Source organism: Phascolarctos cinereus, unplaced genomic scaffold (genome assembly GCF_003287225.1).
Source record: "Phascolarctos cinereus isolate Bilbo 61053 unplaced genomic scaffold, phaCin_HiC Scaffold_9;HRSCAF=440, whole genome shotgun sequence".
Lineage (NCBI taxonomy): Eukaryota > Metazoa > Chordata > Mammalia > Diprotodontia > Phascolarctidae > Phascolarctos > Phascolarctos cinereus.
In genome coordinates, this window is record NW_027556402.1 from 245,434,054 (window position 1) to 245,452,725 (window position 18,672).

At 37.9% G+C, this 18,672-nt stretch overlaps 1 protein-coding gene across 1 annotated transcript; it reads left to right on the forward strand.

The window, feature by feature from the left end:
• Window positions 1–10,243: 10,243 nt before the first annotated feature.
• On the forward strand, window positions 10,244–11,173 carry LOC110223962 (olfactory receptor 4B1-like). The gene has a single exon (XM_021009746.1). It carries the CDS (start codon window positions 10,244–10,246, stop codon window positions 11,171–11,173), a length of 930 nt encoding a protein of 309 aa, XP_020865405.1.
• Window positions 11,174–18,672: the final 7,499 nt, after the last annotated feature.

An 18,672-nucleotide genomic window follows, 5' to 3' on the forward strand; every position in this document is an offset into this window, starting at 1 on the left:
ATATTTTGATGGTTATAAAACTTTTGAAGGAATTAATGATAGCCACTAGGTGGTGCAGTGGATAGAGTGCTGGGCCTGAAGTTAGGAATATTCTTCTTCCTGAGTTCAAATCTTATCTCAGATACTGGGTGTGTGACCTTGGGCAAGTCACTTAAACTCTGTTTTCCTCAGTTTCCTCATCTGTAAAATGAGCTGGAGAAGGAAATGGCCCATTATGTGACCATTTTGCTCTTGAAATTTTATATAATTCCTCCAGGTAAACTATTATTATTATAGATATTATAATTTCCTTTTCACATATGCAAGGTTTGTGTTGCCTGTGTGAGTAACATGTATTTCCACGTGTGTTGTCTAAATATGGCTCAGGGAGATACATATATAGATATCTCTGGAATCTTGCCTACCTCTCTGGAAGGGAGATTTGGAATCCTGCCTCAAGCCAGCAGGCTAACTGCTCTCAGAGAGGGGCACAGAATAAGAATTATATCTGTATGCCTCCCCAAATATTGCTAATCTAGGGGACACGATTCAAGCTTCTTCCCTGGTCACTGTCCCTTAAAGAAGCAGGAGTACATCTTAGCTTATATCCTAAAGTTTGCTTCCTTCCCACCAAATGCTAGTTACACAAAAGACCATCAAAAATAGTGAATAGTGAGTAAATCAATTTATCTAAGCAGATACCAAATGGAATTCTGAGAACTTATACAGATTAGAACACATCAGACAACAGATAGAAGGAATGAGATCTCCCACTGGGAGGAAGATAATTCATCCCAACCAAAAGGAGGCCTTGATCTCATATCTCTAGTGAGGCCAGTTGAAAATCAGGGACATATTGAGGTGATGTCTTCTTTCCATGTCTTCGACTTCCCAGTCTTTTTTCTCTCCCGTCAAGTTTCTTCTTGAACAGGGATTTGGAACCCTGAAACATGAAGGAAGAAAATAGCCTCCCTTTCCCACATATTAGGAAACAAAAGCAGAGGAAGGAGCTGAGGGTGTCTGAGTTATAAATCAAAGGAGTTGTACGAGGTGACTTCCTGGTGGCTTACTTACTATTCTTTGTACTTTATATCCTGCCTTCATATCTTTGTACGAGTTGACACACATTCCTGGAATGCCTTCCCTTCACCCCACTGCCCCTTGCAATCCCTAGACTGAAGGTCTCAGTTCAGGTTCCAACTCCCAATCTTTCCTTTAGCCCTCAGCTCATATCAATGTGAAAGGCAGTTTGGGTGAGAAGCATTTCTCCCCCTTCCAGGAAGAGAGTGGAACTGATCCTCCCTTGCCATCTTTAATTCTACCCCCTGGCTGCCAGCTCAGGGCTCTACTGTACTTGCCCTTTTTACTGATGGGGGATGGAAAAAACTCCTTACCTGTTGGCTGGGGAGAAAAAAAAAAGATTTTCTATTCCTAAGGAGAGAGTTCTAGCTTCATGTAGCTTCTTCTCTGTGAAAAGATAGAACACCTAAAATACATATAATTAACAAAATTCACAAATTTCTGAACTCCCAGGTGGTTATTTTGTTCACTAGGCAAGAAAGGAGATTTCTCAGCAAGCTAATTTGGGATAACCCATTATCCAAAGGTTCCTTCACATCCTTATCACACTGTATACAGCAAAACATTGCCAGGACACAATTAAAATTATCTCATTTTTATCTAGAAAAACTGTGAACAATGTGAATAATCTATAAAAAAATGTATTCATAAGAGAAACACTTAGGAATGAACCATGCTGCCCAGTGCGCCAGGCAATAAAACAGAAGGGAGAAAGTGAGAGTGGAGCACATTCACCATTCATCCAATAGACATCATTCATTCGCCCCCTCCTGAATTCTCTCCATAAGCCGAGCACAGAGCTAGAAAAAGATAAAAGCTCAAACCTCTACCAGGCCTAGTGTTCAGTCTGCTGGAAAGCCTCCTCCTTTTGTCGCTGCCACCGTTCCCTCTCTCCAATCCCTTCTGTCCCACTCTCTCTCTTCAACTTGTCTTCCATCTCTCTATGGCGAAGTTAAAAAACTGCTTGCGAAGGAAAAACTCTGCCCTTCAGTCTTGATCGCATGGTAACTTTGTGTCTTCCAAGACTGACAAAATGGTGCCTCCCAGCATCTCTAGTGACTTAGGCCTTCTTCTAAGGAAGCCAGTGCAAGCCCTGTCAGAATGACTGTTGTGTACTTGTCTGGGGTCATATTATTTACCACCAATAGAATGCAAGGTCCTTGAGGGTAATGGCGGTCATGTTTATATCTTTAGGGCACAAGTGCCTAGCATGGTGCCTGACACCCATCACACAGTAGGTGCTTGATGTGGATTAAATGGAGGGAGAGGGACACACTCCTCTTTCATCTTCTTCTTGTCCCTGTTGTTGCCTTGTTTCCCCTTTAGCTTACCTGCCAGTTCTTCCTTCCCTCCAGCCAATCTGCTCTCTTCCTCTTTCATTCCTGCCTCTGAGTAAGAGCCCCTGCATTTCAAGAAGAGTCTCCCACTTATATTTGAATTATCTCCACCCCTTCATGGCTCCAGCCTACCTTTCCAGTATATTATTTCCCTTTACTCCCTCCAGACCAGGAATGGAGTACCTGTGACCTTGAGGCCACATGAGGCCCTCTAGGTCCTCAAGTGTGGCCCTTTGACTGAATCCAGACTTCACAGAACAAATCCCCTTAATAAAAGGATTTGTTCTGGAAAACTTGGACTCAGTCAAAAGGCTGCACCCAAGGACTAGAAAGTTACATGTGGCCTCGAGGCCAGAGGTTTCCTGCTCCTGCTAGGGTATAGACAAACTGGCCTTCTTGTGGTTCCCCATATCCAGTGTTCTGTCTCCCATTGTTGTAATGTACTTCGTCTTTGCTCTCCTCTCTTAGGGTCCATAGCTTCCTTCAAAGGCCAGCTCAGCTGTGTCTTCTTATTGAGGCCTTTCCTGATCTACTGAAATGCTAGTGAAGGTCACCACCCCCCAATCCCTTGCATCTACTTTTGTGTAAGGATATGGGAGAAAGCCCTATTCAGACTTGGATTGGCTACATCTGTGTATGTAGGGATCAGGAATGCAGCTAAGCGGATAGCAGAGACAATGCCCTTGTATCCTGAACTTGGCTTGCCCCTGTGCCTTTTCTGTGTCCTCTCAGCTTTGTAGGCAAATGAGGAAACTAAGTGTTTAAAAACTGGTGAAAGCTACCCTCCCCCATCCCAGCTATTGGGTATCATTTAGGCAAATAACCATTATCTGCTGTAACAGTTGTTTCAATTGTCTCTCCCACAAAAACTATATGTAATGGGGGTCTGGTGCATCTGGAGACCACATCAGAGATACAATTTCTCCATGTGCAGAACTTGAAAGTCTTGCTTCCAGTAGAAATGTGATTATGTGTAAGGAAATTGCCTTGGAGTAATTGTATAGTGTGTGTGCACTGTAACTGGTTCTTGTTGGCTGGGGACGTGGTTAGGAGGAGCCTTCTTCAATTAGCTATGTAGCTGAGCAGTCTTCAAGAAGGCTTCAAGGAGCTTGGTGACTTCCTCTCACAGTGTCTAGTGAGAAGCTATGCTCTAAGGGGAAAGGTCTTAGGGTCTTCTTTCTATATGAGTCAATGTAGATCTTGGGAAAGGAGTCCAAATCTTTGGCCTTTTCCCCCTCATTTTCCCCCCATTCCAGGTTGTTGTTGTTGTTTAGCCATGTTTTGGTTGTGTCCAGCTCTTCATGACCACTCTTTGGGGTTTTCTTGGCAGAGACATTGGAGTGGTTTGCTACTTCCTTCTTCAGTTCATTTTACAGAAGAGGAAACTCCAGGACAACCCTCTTTGCACTACACACAAGAAGTCATAGAATTGGAACACATTTGCCAATCTCATGCCCCATTATTCTCTGTTTTATGAATTTATTCTTCTTAGCTGCACAGTGTTTTCTAGTGTCATGTTGTTTGAGAACTGATTAGAATCCTGTAGTTTATAAGGACAAATATTCTCTCTCAGCTCTGGGAATGCTTTGTAATATTGTAATCTTTGAGTTTTTAAGGGGACACATTTTGTCTCTGAGAGGGAAAACTGAGAGGAAGGAATGGGGACTTCATGAGGCAAGCATTTGTAATAATAGGGGGAAGGAGTGTCCCTACCCAGGACTTATTAAGATGAACTGGACATAGGGACAACAAGTGAGAGGAGATGCTGGAAGGAGAACTGAGTTTCAAGAAAGGAGGAAAAAAAAAAAGGTAGATCTTTGGACCCCTGCCAGCACCTCAGGACCCAGGACTAGGTCTGAAGCTGCCCATTTTACTCACCACTTCAAGGAATCCAGGAAGTTTTTTTTTAAAGGCGGTTGGTGTTAAGTGACTTGCCCAGGGTCACACATCTACTAAGTGTCAAGTGTTTGATCTGAGGCCGGATTTGAACTCAGGTCCTCCTGACTCCAAGGCTGGTGCTCTGTCTACTGCACCACCTAGCTGTGTCTGCGCCACCTAGGTGCCCCCAGGAAGTTCTAAAAGCTCTGTCTTTCCCTGCTATTTCTCCATCCTATCCCTATCCTGTACTGTAATATATTTTACTTGCTCCTTTTATCTGAGTGTTTCCTGAATCTTGATTTTGCCTCAAATACATGGAAATCAGGAATGATTTATGGATAAACAAATTTAAATTAGTGCTGAGAACAGAATATCATTAGAGATTTTTCTAAGTGGGGACTTTAAACTATTTGATAATATTAATAACTTCTTGTCTGATAGAAATGCCATAAAATAGCAGAGGAAAGGGCCACATGGCCCTGCATGCCATTATATTTTCTCTAGGACAAAAGCAAGCTATGGCTACCAGATGGTACAGTGGAAAGAGTGCCAGGCCTGAAGTTAGGAAGACTCATCTTTCTGAGTTCAAATGTGGTCTGAAATACTCATGTTGTATGACCGTGGGTAAGTCACTTAACTTTGCCTCAGTTCCTCATCTGTAAAAATGAACTGCAGAAGGAAATGCAAACCACTCCAGTGTCTTTGCCAAGAAAACTCCAAACGGGATCACCAAGAGTCAGACATGACTGAAATACTAGACAATAAAAGCAAGTGAATTGTAACATGGTGTCACTGATGAAATCATCAGGGAGGAAGGTGTGGGAGGGATCTAGTACTGGTCAGGCAAATCCACCTTCCACAGAGATACCTCCCAGCGTTACACTAGAAATGGGTGAAAACTCAGACCACTAAATAAATAATTGAAGCAGGCATTCAGCCTTTCCCCAAGTCATTATTTCTTTGGCAAAGTTCTCACCCAAGGGAGCCAAAGAAGACCTCAGGGAATTTGATCTCCTGATCTTAGCTGCTGGGTTAGTGAATGTTATAAGGTTAGGGCAGCTCAGAATTGAAATCATGCAGGTGAGTCTCTGATGTCACCCAATGTGAGTAACTGTGGCTTTGTTTCCTTTTGTAATTCTCTCCTCTTTCTAGGGGAAGGGGCAAAGCAATTGTCCATGTCACCTTGAACTGGGCTCTGAATGATTTACCTGCCAGCAGGGCATACTTTGCTTGTTTTCAGAGAACATGGATTATCTTTAGATTTGGTGTGGGTGAAGGCAACTTATAAACTGTGATTCAGCAACAACAATAACAAAGTTGATGTCATGGGGAGGGTGAGACTGTGTGGTGGAAAGAGCATTGAGTGGAGAGGCAAGGTTCTAGCATGGTTGTTGATGCTAAATAGTTGGGTGGCCTTGAGCAAATCACTTCTTTCTGGGTCTCATTTATTCTCTTTGGTCAAATGAAACAGTTGGACGGGATGATCTCTAAGTCCTTTATAGTTATGACATTGAAAGTGTTAAGTGCCCTCCACCCCTGAATTCTATGTTCAATATTTTAAGGGCTATTCTTTATTGTCCTTTGTGGGCTCTTCATCCAGGTCATGACCATTAACCATGGGCTTTTACTAAGGCTTTGCCCAATATCCTTCTCTCATCTTCCTCTATACCATTTCATCTAGTGATCTCATGAGCTCTAATGGGTTCATTTAATCTCTATGCACATGATCCCCTTACCTATGTATCCAGCCCTGGTACCCTTTTCTGACACCCAGTTTTGTATCTTTAACCTCCCTTTGGATATCTCATACTAGATGTCCAATAGACATCTGAAACTTAGCATGTGTGTAGTTGAACCCCTTATTTCCCCCCCTGAAATTCTCCTCTTCTTAAATTTCCTATTTCTACTGAGGGAATCACCATCCTCTCATTTACCCAGGTTTACAATCTAGGTGTCATCCTTGACTTCTCATTTGCTCTCACCACCCATGTCCAATCATTGGTTAAGTCCTATTGCTTCTACCTTTATAATATCTCTCTTTACAGTTTTCCCTTTGTCCTCCTACATGGTCACCTCCCTGGTGCAGGCCCTGATTACATCATACTTACACCATGGTGTAACCTTTCGGATCTAGATCTATATCTATCTATGTCCATATCTATATCTATATCTATATCTATATCTATATCTATATCTATATCTATATCTATATCTATATCTATATCTATATCTATATCTATATCTATATCTATATCTATCTATAGATATATCTATATCTATATCTATATCTATATCTTATCTATATATCTATCTATATCTATAGATATATATCTATAGATATCTATATAGATATATATCTATATATATATCTCCATATGTGTACGTATCAGTTTAAGTCACAACATTTGTGGACCTGATCAACCTAAGAATACAGGTAAGTGGGGACATGTGTATATGCATGTTTTGAAGTAAAAATAACTTTTTTTTGGTTGAAATTCACATATAAAACCATTTGTTTGTAAGAAACAGAATCATAATGAAGGAGGAATCTCTCATGCCTCCTTCATCTTCTCATGGGCTGTGATTCCTGTCATCTTCCCATTCACTCCATCTTCCTCCTCCCTTTCCTGTGGAGGATGTATTGGAAGCACTGAAGGTCTTCCTCCAGTTCTTTAAAAGCATCTTGAGTATGCCAGGGGAGCTTCTTGGCTGTCCAGCTGTTGTCTCTCCTTCCTTGAAAAAACGTCTGACTACCATTAATAACTCTTAATTCTTTTTTAATTCCATTCAATTTTTTGTCATTCAATATGTTAAATGCTTTTGTAGCCAATTTTTTTTTTTTGTCAAACTCCTACCCAATTCTCCATCCCTTCAAGTTTTGTGTGGAGAGTAAAGAAGAAAGTGCTTTTTGAAAATAGACAACAAAAGGTAAATAGGTTGTCAATGATTATGAGACCACAAATTTCAAGTATTTGCTGACATTTAAGCTCAATATAGAAGTTACATATCCTGTTTCTGACATATGGATTGGAATCAATAACCATATTTTACATATATTTATAGCATAGAATGTTGCAAATTTGAATAATGAGACTACTTCATGGGATCCATTACTCATACTACTTGGGACCTATCTGTGTTCAAAACATAGTCGTTGTCTTTCTTGTTTCTATTTCTTTTCTTAAAACCTTTTCTGGGTAGCTAATCTGGATTTGTAGCTTTTATCATGGCATAATGTCATATTGCTTTCCAAAAAGTTTGAACTTATGCAGAGCTCTGCTAACAGCAGAACAATGTGGCTGATTTCTTTTTTAATCCACAGCCAAACCACATTTAATTTGATCCTTTGTATTACCTTTGGCATCCTGATGGGTGTAAAGGGAGAATGTCAAGGTTATTTTCATTTGCATTTTTCTGATTATTAGAGGATTGGAAGGTTTTTTGTTGTAATGCATGATCCGTTTTGCTTGTAGTTCAAGAATGGCCCATTCATATCCTTGGGTCTCTTGTTAAGTGGAGCTGAAGGTTCTCACTCTGGTGCAGGTCGTGTTGGGGCCAGCTCTGTCTCTCTGAAGAACCTACAGTTACATTTTCAGTATTAGCATTGATATGCAGAAATTGGCAGACAGTATACTCGATTTATTGTTTTGTGGAATAGACTTAAGACAGTGATTGAGAAAATGTTAAAAGTACAGATTATCCTTGAAAGTGCATCAGAGATTTTTGAGAGCCAGTTAGACATTTGCTGGAAACCCCTACTTCATTTAATGGTGTCATTTCTTCCGGTGGAGTAGCTTCCTTCTCTAGGCTTGAAGAGTTTTTTTTTTCAAATGCTCAATAGGATTGACTGGTAAGTTCATGTGGTTCTGATCAAACAATCAGAAAAAGTTAATTCTGAGAGAGAGAGAGAGAGAGAGAGAGAGAGAGAGAGAGAGAGAGAGAGAGAGAGAGAGAGAGAGAGAGAGAGAGAGAGAGAGAATCATGGAATCAACAAAAAGATTAAGTAAAACTTAAGGAAATATAAACAGCAACATATCCAAAAAGTATTCTTTATGGTCAAGTTGAATTTATACCAGGATTTCAAAGATAGCTTACTGATGGAAAAGTAATTAGAAATGAATCAAGGCTTCCTCAATAGTCTCCATCTAGGTTTCTGCCTTCTGATCACATTTCACTTTTTGGCTACTTTTTAAAATTCAAATTATGGTTAATAAGAGTTGCATTTCAAGTTTTGCTTCTCTGTCCCTCTCTCCCTCCCTCCCTCTCTCTCTCTCTCTCTCTCTCTCTCTCCTGGTAAATTCTTTATGTCACCTAAAGTGTGATCAATTTTGGTAAATGTTTCCTGTGTTTTTGGAATAGAACCTAAGTCCTCTGACCCTCTCCATTGTGCAGTAGGAAGAACTCTCTAGAATCTGAGAAGCTGACTTTGAATCCTAGCTGAGATGCTCACTATCTATGTGACATTCGGTAAGTCACTTACTGTGCTCTCCCTTCTCAACAATGAAATGAGAGAGTTGGAGTGGATGATGTCTGGGGTCCCTTCCTGCACTAGATTTATGATCCTATGATCTAGTCAGTTATTCTTCTATGGTGCAGTCTTAGAGCACCAGGCCTGGAGTTAGGAAGACCTGAATTCAAATCCAGTCTCATACACTTGTTAGCTGTGTGACTCTGGGCAAGTCACTTCACCCTGTTGCCCTAGTTTCTTCCTTTGCAAAATGAGCTGAAGAAGGAAATGGCAAACCCCTTCAGTATCTTTGCTGAGAAAACCCCAACTGGGCTCATGAGGAGTGAGACATGACTGCAATGAATTAACAACAAATCTTTCTCATGTTCTGTTCAAGTTTCTAACATCTCATTTAACTTTCTGTTTGGCACATCATATTTCTTTAGGAGATTATTGAGGCCTCGACCTAATATTGGTTTTCTCTTCCAATCATTTTGCAATTCAGGTAGCTTTTCAATTTAGTTGTGTATCATTGGGTGTCTATAGATTCATTTAGCATGTGATGGAAAGAGCATTGGCTTTGAAGTCAGGAGATGCTTGAGTTCCAGGTCAGCCTCCTGTGTGACTTCTCTGAATTTCAGTTTACTCATAGATCTTCTTCTTTGGATTCATATCCCTAATGTTCTTGGCATACAGAAGGCACTTAATAATTGCTTCTTGATTGATAGAGACATAAAATAGAGATTTAATACTGTATAGTAATTAGTAATGCATTTCTTGTAGTAGCTCATAAGGTTGTTTTGAGGATCAAACAAGATAATGCATGTGATATGTGTTGCAGACCTTAAAGTTGTAAATCAAGTCAGTTTTAATAGTAACTATTGTTATTTTTTATTGATATGATTTTCATTCTCAGTGGTCTCTTTGTTATTTTGATCCATGCCCTGATTTCTTTAAACATAACAAAGTGCCAGTATTTCTCTCTTTTTTTATTTCCTGATCTAAATTCAACTTTTTTTACTTTATAACTTTTCATAACTTTTAAATTTCTGGAGTCAGATCAAATATTAGAAATTTTAATTCCCACTTCACATTTAGCATTTTGAAGTATCTGACTTGCAGACACTTTAAGAGATTTGGTATATGTTATCTTCTACTGTTAGAATGTGAGTTCCTTGAGAGCAGGGACTGTATTGCTATTTTATTGTAATCCTAGAACTTACCGCAGAGTTTTGCACATAATAAGTAGTTAATAAGTATCTTTTGATCCACCCACCCATCCATCCATCCATCCATCCGCCCATCCATTCATCTACCTATGTATCCATTTAATCTATGCCTTCATGCATACATGCATTTATGCAGCAGTGTATCCATCCATCCATCCATCCAACCATCCATCTACCCATTTGTTGTTCTTGTGGTAGGAAAGTATCGTAACTGTTACCGTGGCCTCATCTTCTTTTGTCTTGTTTCAAGCCTAACGAGTTTCTTTAGAGTTGATATGACATGATTGGATTCCATGGCTGTTACAAACAATGTGACCCAGCTAATATTCACGGGGCTCTTCCAGGATCGAGAAGCACAGCGAGTTTCTTTTCTGGTGGTTCTTCCCATGTACTTGGCCACAATGCTGGGCAATGGCCTCATCATTCTAACTGTCAACACTAGCAAGAGCCTGAGCTCTCCCATGTACTTCTTCCTTAGCCACCTGTCCCTAGTAGAGATCTGTTATTCCTCTACTATTGTTCCTAAATTCCTTTCTGGCTTATTGGCTGAGAATAAATCCATCTCTTTGAATGGCTGCATGACCCAGATCTTTTTTGTCCACTTTCTTGGAGTTTCTGAGACCTTCCTGCTCATGGTGATGTCCTATGACCGGTATGTGGCCATCTGTAAGCCCCTGCACTACATGACCATCATGAGCCGTCCCGTGTGTCATGTGCTGGTGTTTAGCTCCTGGCTAGGGGGCGTGTTCCACTCTGTGGTTCAGATTCTCATCACTGTCCAACTGCCCTTCTGCGGTCCCCATGTGATTGACCATTACTTCTGTGACCTCCATCCCTTGTTCAAGCTTGCCTGCACTGATACTTTTGTGGCAGGGATTATTGTGTTAGCCAATAGTGGTTTATTCTGTGTGATTTCCTTTTCCCTTTTGATTTCTTCTTATGTTGTCATCTTGGTTCACTTGAGAAAGCAGTCATCAGAGGGGAGACACAAGGCCCTGTCCACTTGTGCCTCCCACATCACAGTTGTCCTCTTATTCTTTGGTCCTGCCACCTTTCTGTACTTGCGGCCCTCTTCCACCTTCGCTGAAGACAAATTTGTGTCTGTGTTTTACACGGTGGTTACTCCAATGTTGAACCCCATTATTTATACCTTGAGGAATGCAGAAGTGAAGAATGCCATGAAGAGGTTGTGGAGCAAGAAAGTGAACTTGGGAGGGGCATGAAAATGGGTATATAAACATAAACTAGTGGTATTTTGAATTTGATTCTGGAATGGCTACAGAAGAAATAGAAATAAACTTATGCATGGAATTCATCTGTGTCTTCATAAGCAGTATGTGTGAAACTGGTATTGTAACAGAGTCTTGGATTTGGAGTCAAAGCCTCTTCTTTTGAGTCCGGAGAAAAACTAGGACTCCTTGTATGACCCAGGGTCATCCATGTAATCTCTCTGGGTTTTGATTTTGTCACCTATAAGATAGTGATGTTGGTCAGAATGGTCTTTTCCAGCTGGAAATCTAGGCTAGCCCTCTCAATCATTCAACAAACAAACATTTGTGATGAGTCTACTCAGTGCCAGTCGTCATCCTGGAACCTGGGACACAAGGACCAAAATTCACTTGGTTCATACATGTTTATGGAGAAGCAAATAGAAGATGTAAAAATAAATGCAGGCATTGAAGGGGACACTAAGACTGGGGAATCAGAATCCCCTCCTCCCTCCTTAGTGCTACTGTAAGAGCCTCCCCTCTCCCATCACTGTCTGAATTTTCTGAAATTTTATAGAAAGAGGCCAATTTCCTCCTATTCTAGGCTGGTCTTACATGTAGAGGAAATAAAGAAACTCCACCATAGTGTTGTTCAAGAGACACTTGGAAGGCCCCACATCCTCCCCAAAAGATGTACTTTGCTGATCTTTTCCTGATGTCTGCACTTGTTTCATCAGTCTTTTAAAAAAAATTCTCTTTTTTATTGCGAACTTTATAATTAACAACAAACATGTATTTCAATATTAAAAGGAAAAGAGAGAAAAGTGTAAAAGAAAATGTGGACTTTCATTATGTAGAATTATTCTTTCAGGTATATATTTAAAAATTTCATAATAGAAATTAAACAATCACATGTAGATATATATATATATATATATATATATATATATATATATATATAATGTAGTTAGTAACACAGTTGCTTTACTTTTGCATTATTTCTGTATTCATTTTTGCTTTCCTTTGTGCGTCTTGAAAATATTCTGTTGATGTTCTTTTTTCTTCATATCTATAACTACCCATAAACCCCTGCCCCTAAATAAAAATCAATATGTTGATTTGTTTTGCTTGACTACTTATTTTTGTTATATAAGAGTTTTCTTTCTGGAACTTATTTCCCCTTCCTCTGGATGGAGGGGCTGTCATCCCAGGCCCAGTGAGTGAGTGAGTAAGTGAGTGACCAAAAGCAGAAGTCAGCATATGAAAGGAATTTTGGAGCTTTGGAAATTTCAATGACCAACACAGTGAGGTCTTAGAATAGACTATACTTGGGCCATGAAATCTTTCATGACCACATGTTCTTAAGTCTTTAACTTCTGTTCAATGATAGTTAACACAATGATTACCTTATTAGACAGTCTTATTTTTTTTAAACTTTGTACTTTTTTTATTTCTGAAATTATGTCATTAAATAGGCATGAAACTCAATGTGACCCTTCTCTACAAGTCGGTTTGTTGTGAGATACGAAACCCCGTATTCCCTCAGATGTTGAACCCCATTATTTATAATATTTAATATATTGTATAATGTAACACATATTAATAATACCTATAATATACTATATAATATATAACATATTATTATATATGATATGTTTATAATATAAGATATAACAGGGTTTACCATTTTTCCCAATGAAGTCAATACATTAAAAAAACTTTCATTTTATAAAAAAATTGGTTTCATCTTCTTAGAAATCTTGAAATGCTACAAAAGCCAGAAATTACATTTAAAAGTGTGATTTTTCAACACAACGATTGACCCTTTAAAACATAGTTATGGTCAGAAAAGTGACAACTAAAATGACATCTCAGTAGTCTACATTTTCCCTCTCAGCCAATTCCAAGTGGATGCATTTGAAAACCAAAATGCTATCTCCAGCTGTTCATCTCACAAGATACCACTCATATTTTCTCCTTGCACTTTGTTCCACTTAATGCATCTGCCCCGAGTCTGCCCCAATACCAAAGTGTCTATAGTCACATCTCAGTTGAATGGATCAATAACAATACCTGTGCTACATGATGAAGTCTCCTGCTCTAGAGCCACTGCACTGTGGCCTGAACCATGCTTTGGATAGTCAACTAAAGATATGTTTCAAGAAAAAGAAGAGAGAGGGTATTTAAAAAATATTTTAAATTTATTTATTTATTTATTGTTAGTTTTCAATATTCACTTTTATAAGATTTCCCTCTCCTTCCCTCCCCCATTCCCAAGATCTCATGCAATCTGATACAGGTAAACATCTATGATCATATTAAGAATATTTCCATATTAGTCATGTTGTGAAAAAAGAATCAGAGCAAAAGGGAAAAACCATGAGAAAGAAAAAAAAAAGAGAAAACATGCTGCGGTCTGCATTCTGGCTCCACAGTTCTTTCTCTGGATGTGGAAGGCATTTTCCATCATAAGTCTTTCAGAATTGTTTTAGATCATTGCATTGCTTGGAAGAGCTAAGTCTAACAAAGTCGGTCATCACACAATGTTGCTGTTACTATGTACAACGTTCTCCTGGTTCTGCTCACTTCACTCAGCATCAGTTCCTATAAGTCTTTCCTGGTTTTTGTGAAGTTTGCCTGCTCAGCATTTCTTATAGCACAATAGTATTCCATCACATTCATATACCACAACTTGTTCAGCCATTCCCTGATCGATGGGCATCTTCTCAATTTCCAATTCTTGGCCACCATAAAAAGAGCTGCTATAAATATTTTGGTACATGTGGGTCCTTTCCCCATTTTTATGATCTTTTTTGGATACAGACCTAGAAGTGGTATTGTTGCATCAAAGGGATGCACAGTTGTATAGCCCTTTGGGCGTAATTCCAAATTGCTCTTCAGAGTGGTTGGATCAGTTCACAACTCCACCAATAAGGCATTGATATTCCACTTCTCCCGTATCTTCTCCCACATTTATCATTTTCCTGTTTTGTCATGTTAGCCATTTTGATAGATGTAATGCAGTACCTCAGAGTTGTTTTGATTTGCATTTCTCCAATCAATAGTGATTTAGAGCATTTTTTCATATGACTCTAGATAGCTTTAATTTTTTCATCTGAAAATTGCCTGTTCATATCCTTTGACCATTTCTCAATTGGGGAATGACTTGTGTTCTTATAAATGCAACTCAGTTTTAGAAAGGAGGCCTTAATCAGAGACACAAGCTGTAAAAATTGTATCCCAACTTCCTGTTTCCCTTCTAATCTTGGTTGCATTGGCTTTGTCTGTGTAAAAAAAAATTCAATTTAATGTAATCAAAATCACTTTGCATTTCATAACATTCTCTGTCTCTTATTTGATCATAAATTCTTCTCTTCATAAATCAGATAAGTAAACTATTCCTTATTCTCCTAGATTGCTTGTAGTATCAGCCTTTATATCTAAATCATGTTATCTATTTTGACTTTAACTTGGTAAAGGATGTAATATATTGGTCTATGCCTAGTTTCTGCCATACTATTTTCCAGTTTCCCCGGCAGTTTTTGTTAAATAGTGAGTTCTTATCCTAGAAGTGGGAGTCTTTGGGTTTATCAAACAGTAGATTACTATAGTCATTGATTATTGTGTCTTGCATACCACTGTATTTCTTAGCTAGTATTAAGTAGTTTGGTGATTGCTGCTTTATAACACAATTTGACATCGGGTATGGCTAGACCACCTCCCCTTGCATTTCATTTCATTAATTCCCTTGATATTTTGGACCTTTTGTTCTTCCAGATGAATTTTGTATTATTTTTTCTAGTTCCATAAAATAATTTTTTTGTAGTTTGATTTGTATGCCCCTGAATAAATAAATTAATTTAGGTAGAATTGTCATTTTTATTATATTAGCTCAAGCTACCCATGAGCAATCGATATTTTCCCAACTATTTAGATCTGACTTTATTTATGTGGAAAGTGTTTTGAAATTGTGTTCATATAGTTTTTGGGTTTGTTTTGGCAGGCAGACTCCCAAATGTTTTATAATGTCTATAGTAACTTTAAATGGAACTTCTCTTCCTATCTCTTACTCTTGGGATTTGTTAGTAATATATAGAAATGCCAATGATTTGTATGAGTTTAGTTTATATCCTGCAACTTTGATAAATTTATTAATTCAAGCAATTTTTACTTGATTCCCTAGGATTCTTTAAGTATACCATCATATCATCTGCAAAGAGCGATAGCTTTGTTTCTTCTTTGCTTATTCTAACTCCTTCAATTTATTTTTCTTATCTTATTGTTAGAGCTAACATTTCTAGTACAATATTGAATAACAGTGGTGATAATGGACACCCTTGTTTTATCCCTGATCTTACTGGAAATACTTCTAGCTTGTCCTTATAGCATATTACGCTTGCTGATGGTTTTAGATAGATGCTACCTAACATTTTAAGGGAAGACTCCATTTATTCCTATGATCTCTAGTGTTTTTAATAGGAAAGGGTATTGTATTTTGTGAAATGCTTTTTCTGCATCATTTGAGATAATCATATGTTTTCCGTGAGTTTTGTTGTTGATATAGTCAATTATGCTGACAGTTTCCCTAATATTGAACCAGCCCTACATTTCTTATATAAATCTTACCTGTTTATAGCTTATTATCCTCAAGATAAATTGCTGTAATCTCTTTGCTAATATTTTCTTAAAATTTTAGCATCTATATTCATTAGGGAAATTGGTCTATAATTTTCTTTTTCTGTTTTGACTTTTCCCTGTTTAGGTATCAGTACCATATTTGTATCATAAAAAGATTGGTACAACACCTTCTTTCTGTATTTTCCCCAAATCATTTATATAGTATTGGAATTAATTGTTTTTCAAATGTTTGAAAGAATTCACTTGTAATTCCATCTGGCCCTGGAGATTTTTTCTTAGAGAGTTCATTGATAGCTTGTTCAATTTCTTTTTCTGAAATGGGGTTATTTAAGTATTTTATTTCATTTTCCATTAATCTGGTCAATTTATATGTTTGCAAATATTCATCCACTTCACTAAGATTACTAAATTTATTGGCATACCATTGGGCAAAATTGCTCCTACTTATTATTTTAATTTGGTCTTCATTGGTGGTGAATTTGCCATTCTCTATTTTTATACTGGTAATTTCTTTTTCTTTTTTTAAATCATATTAATCAAAGGTTTATTTCTTTTATTGTTTTTTTAAAAATAAAACCAGCTCTGAGTTTTATTTATTAGTTCAATAGTTTTCTTAATTTCAATTTTCTTAATTTCTCCTTTTGTTTTCAGAATTTTTAATTTGGTATTTATTTGGGGATTTTTAATTTGTTCTTTTTCTAGCTTTTTTGGTTGCATGCCTAATTCATTGATCTCCTCTTTCTCTTTTTTATTCATGCAGGCATTTAGAGATACAAAACGTCACCTAAGAACCACTTTTGTGGCATCCTGTAAGTTTTAGTATGTTGTCTCATTATTATCATTCTCTTGGATGAAGTTTTTTTTGAGTATTTAATTAATTTATTTTGATTTATCAATAATCACTTCCATGAGGTTTTGAGTTTTAAATTTTTCTCCCCATCCCTTCCCACCTCCCTCCGCAAGATGGCCTGCAATCTGATGTAGGCTGTACACATGTCTTCCTATTAAACATATTTTCACATTAGTGATGTTATAAGTAAGAATTAGAACCAACAGGACAAACCACCAGAAAGAGGAAACAAAACACAACAGAAGGAAAAAATAGGAGATAGTATGCTTTCATCTGTATTCAAACTCCATAGTTCTTTCTTTGGATGTGGATAGCATTTTCCATCATGAGGCCTTTGGAGATGTCTTAGACCCTTGTATTGCTTAGAAGGGCTTAGTGTATCAATATTAGTCATCACACAACATGGCTGTTACTGTGTACAACGTTCTCCTGGTTCTGCTCACTTCGCTAAGCATTGGATGAAGTTATTCATTGTCTCTATGATTTGTTGTTTCACCCACTCATTCTTTATGATTAGATTAGTTTCCAATTAATTTTGAGTCTGTCTTTCCATGGCCCTTTATTACATGTAATTTTTACTGCATCAAGATCTGAAAAGGATGCATTTAATATATGCGCCTTTCTGCATTGCACTGTGAAGTTTTTATGCCCTACTACATGGTCAATTTTTGTGTAGGTGCCATGTACCACTGAGAAAATGATATATACCTTTCTATCTCCATTTAATTTTCTCCAGAGGTCTACCATATCTAACTTTTCTAAAATTCTATTTAATTCCTTAACTTCTTTCTTGTTCACTTTGTGGTTAGATTTATCTAATTCTGAGAGGCAGAAGACAAGGTCCCCCACTAGTATCATTTTGTTGTCTATTTCTTCCCGTAATTCTTTTACCTTCTCCTCTAAGAATTTATATTCTATACCACTTGGTGTATATATGTTTAGTAATGATATTACTTCATTGTCTATGGTACCTTTTAGCAGGATGTAGTTTCTTTCCTTATCCCTTTTACTTAGATCTATTTTTGCTTTTGCTTTGTCTCAGATCAGGATTGCCACCCCTGCTTTTTTAAAAATTTCAGCTGAAGCATGTTGTATTCTGCTCCAGCCTTTTACCTTTGCTCTGTGTGTATCCTGCTGCTTCAGATATGTTTCTTGTAAATAGCATATTGCAGGATTATGGTTTTTAATCCACTCTGCTATGCACTTCCACTTGGTGGGGGAGTTCATCTCACTCACATTCACAGTTATGATTACTATCTGTGTCTTTCTTTCCATCCTATTCCCCCTCCTCATTTGTTTTTCTCTTTCTTTTCTCCCTTTCCTTCCTCACTACAATTTTGCTTTCAACACTGCCTGTCTCAAGCTGCCTTCCCTTCTATCAGGCCACCTCCCTTTTCTTCCCCTTTTCCCTTACTACTTCTTCCCTCCCTTCTGTCCAGCCGCTCCCTTTTCTTGCCCCTTTACCCTCTTATTTCTTACAGAATGAGTTAGATTTCTATACCTACCTGATTATGTTATTCCCTCTTTAAGGCAAATCTGATGAGAGTAAGGTTCAAATAATGCTCATATCCCTCCCTTCTTTCCCTCTATTGTAATAGGTCTTTGTGTCTCTTCATATGATGTAATTTACCCTCTTCTGCTTCCTCCTTTCCTCTTCTCCCAATACTATGCCTTTCTGCCACTTAGATTTTTTATCGTCATATCAAAGTCAACTTATACCCACACCTTCTGTCTACATATATCCCTCTTAAATGTTGTAATAAACATACAATCCTGAAGAGTTACGAGTATCATCTTCCCTTGTAGGGATGTAAACAGTTTGCTTTTATTGAATAACAAGTTTTTTTTTCTTTCCAGTTTACCTTTATATGCTCCTCTTGAGTCCTGTATGTGAATATCAAATTTTCTGTTGAGCTCAGGCGTTTTCATCAGGAAGGTTTGGAAGTCCCTTATTTCATTGAATGTCTAACTCCTTCCCTGAAAGATTATGCTCAGTTTCCCTTGGTAGCTGAACCTTGGTTACAGT

Excerpts from the sequence above, each read along its gene's own strand:
- LOC110223962 (XM_021009746.1), top strand. The coding sequence starts at position 10,244 with ATGGCTGTTACAAACAATGTGACCCAGCTAATATTCACGGGGCTCTTC.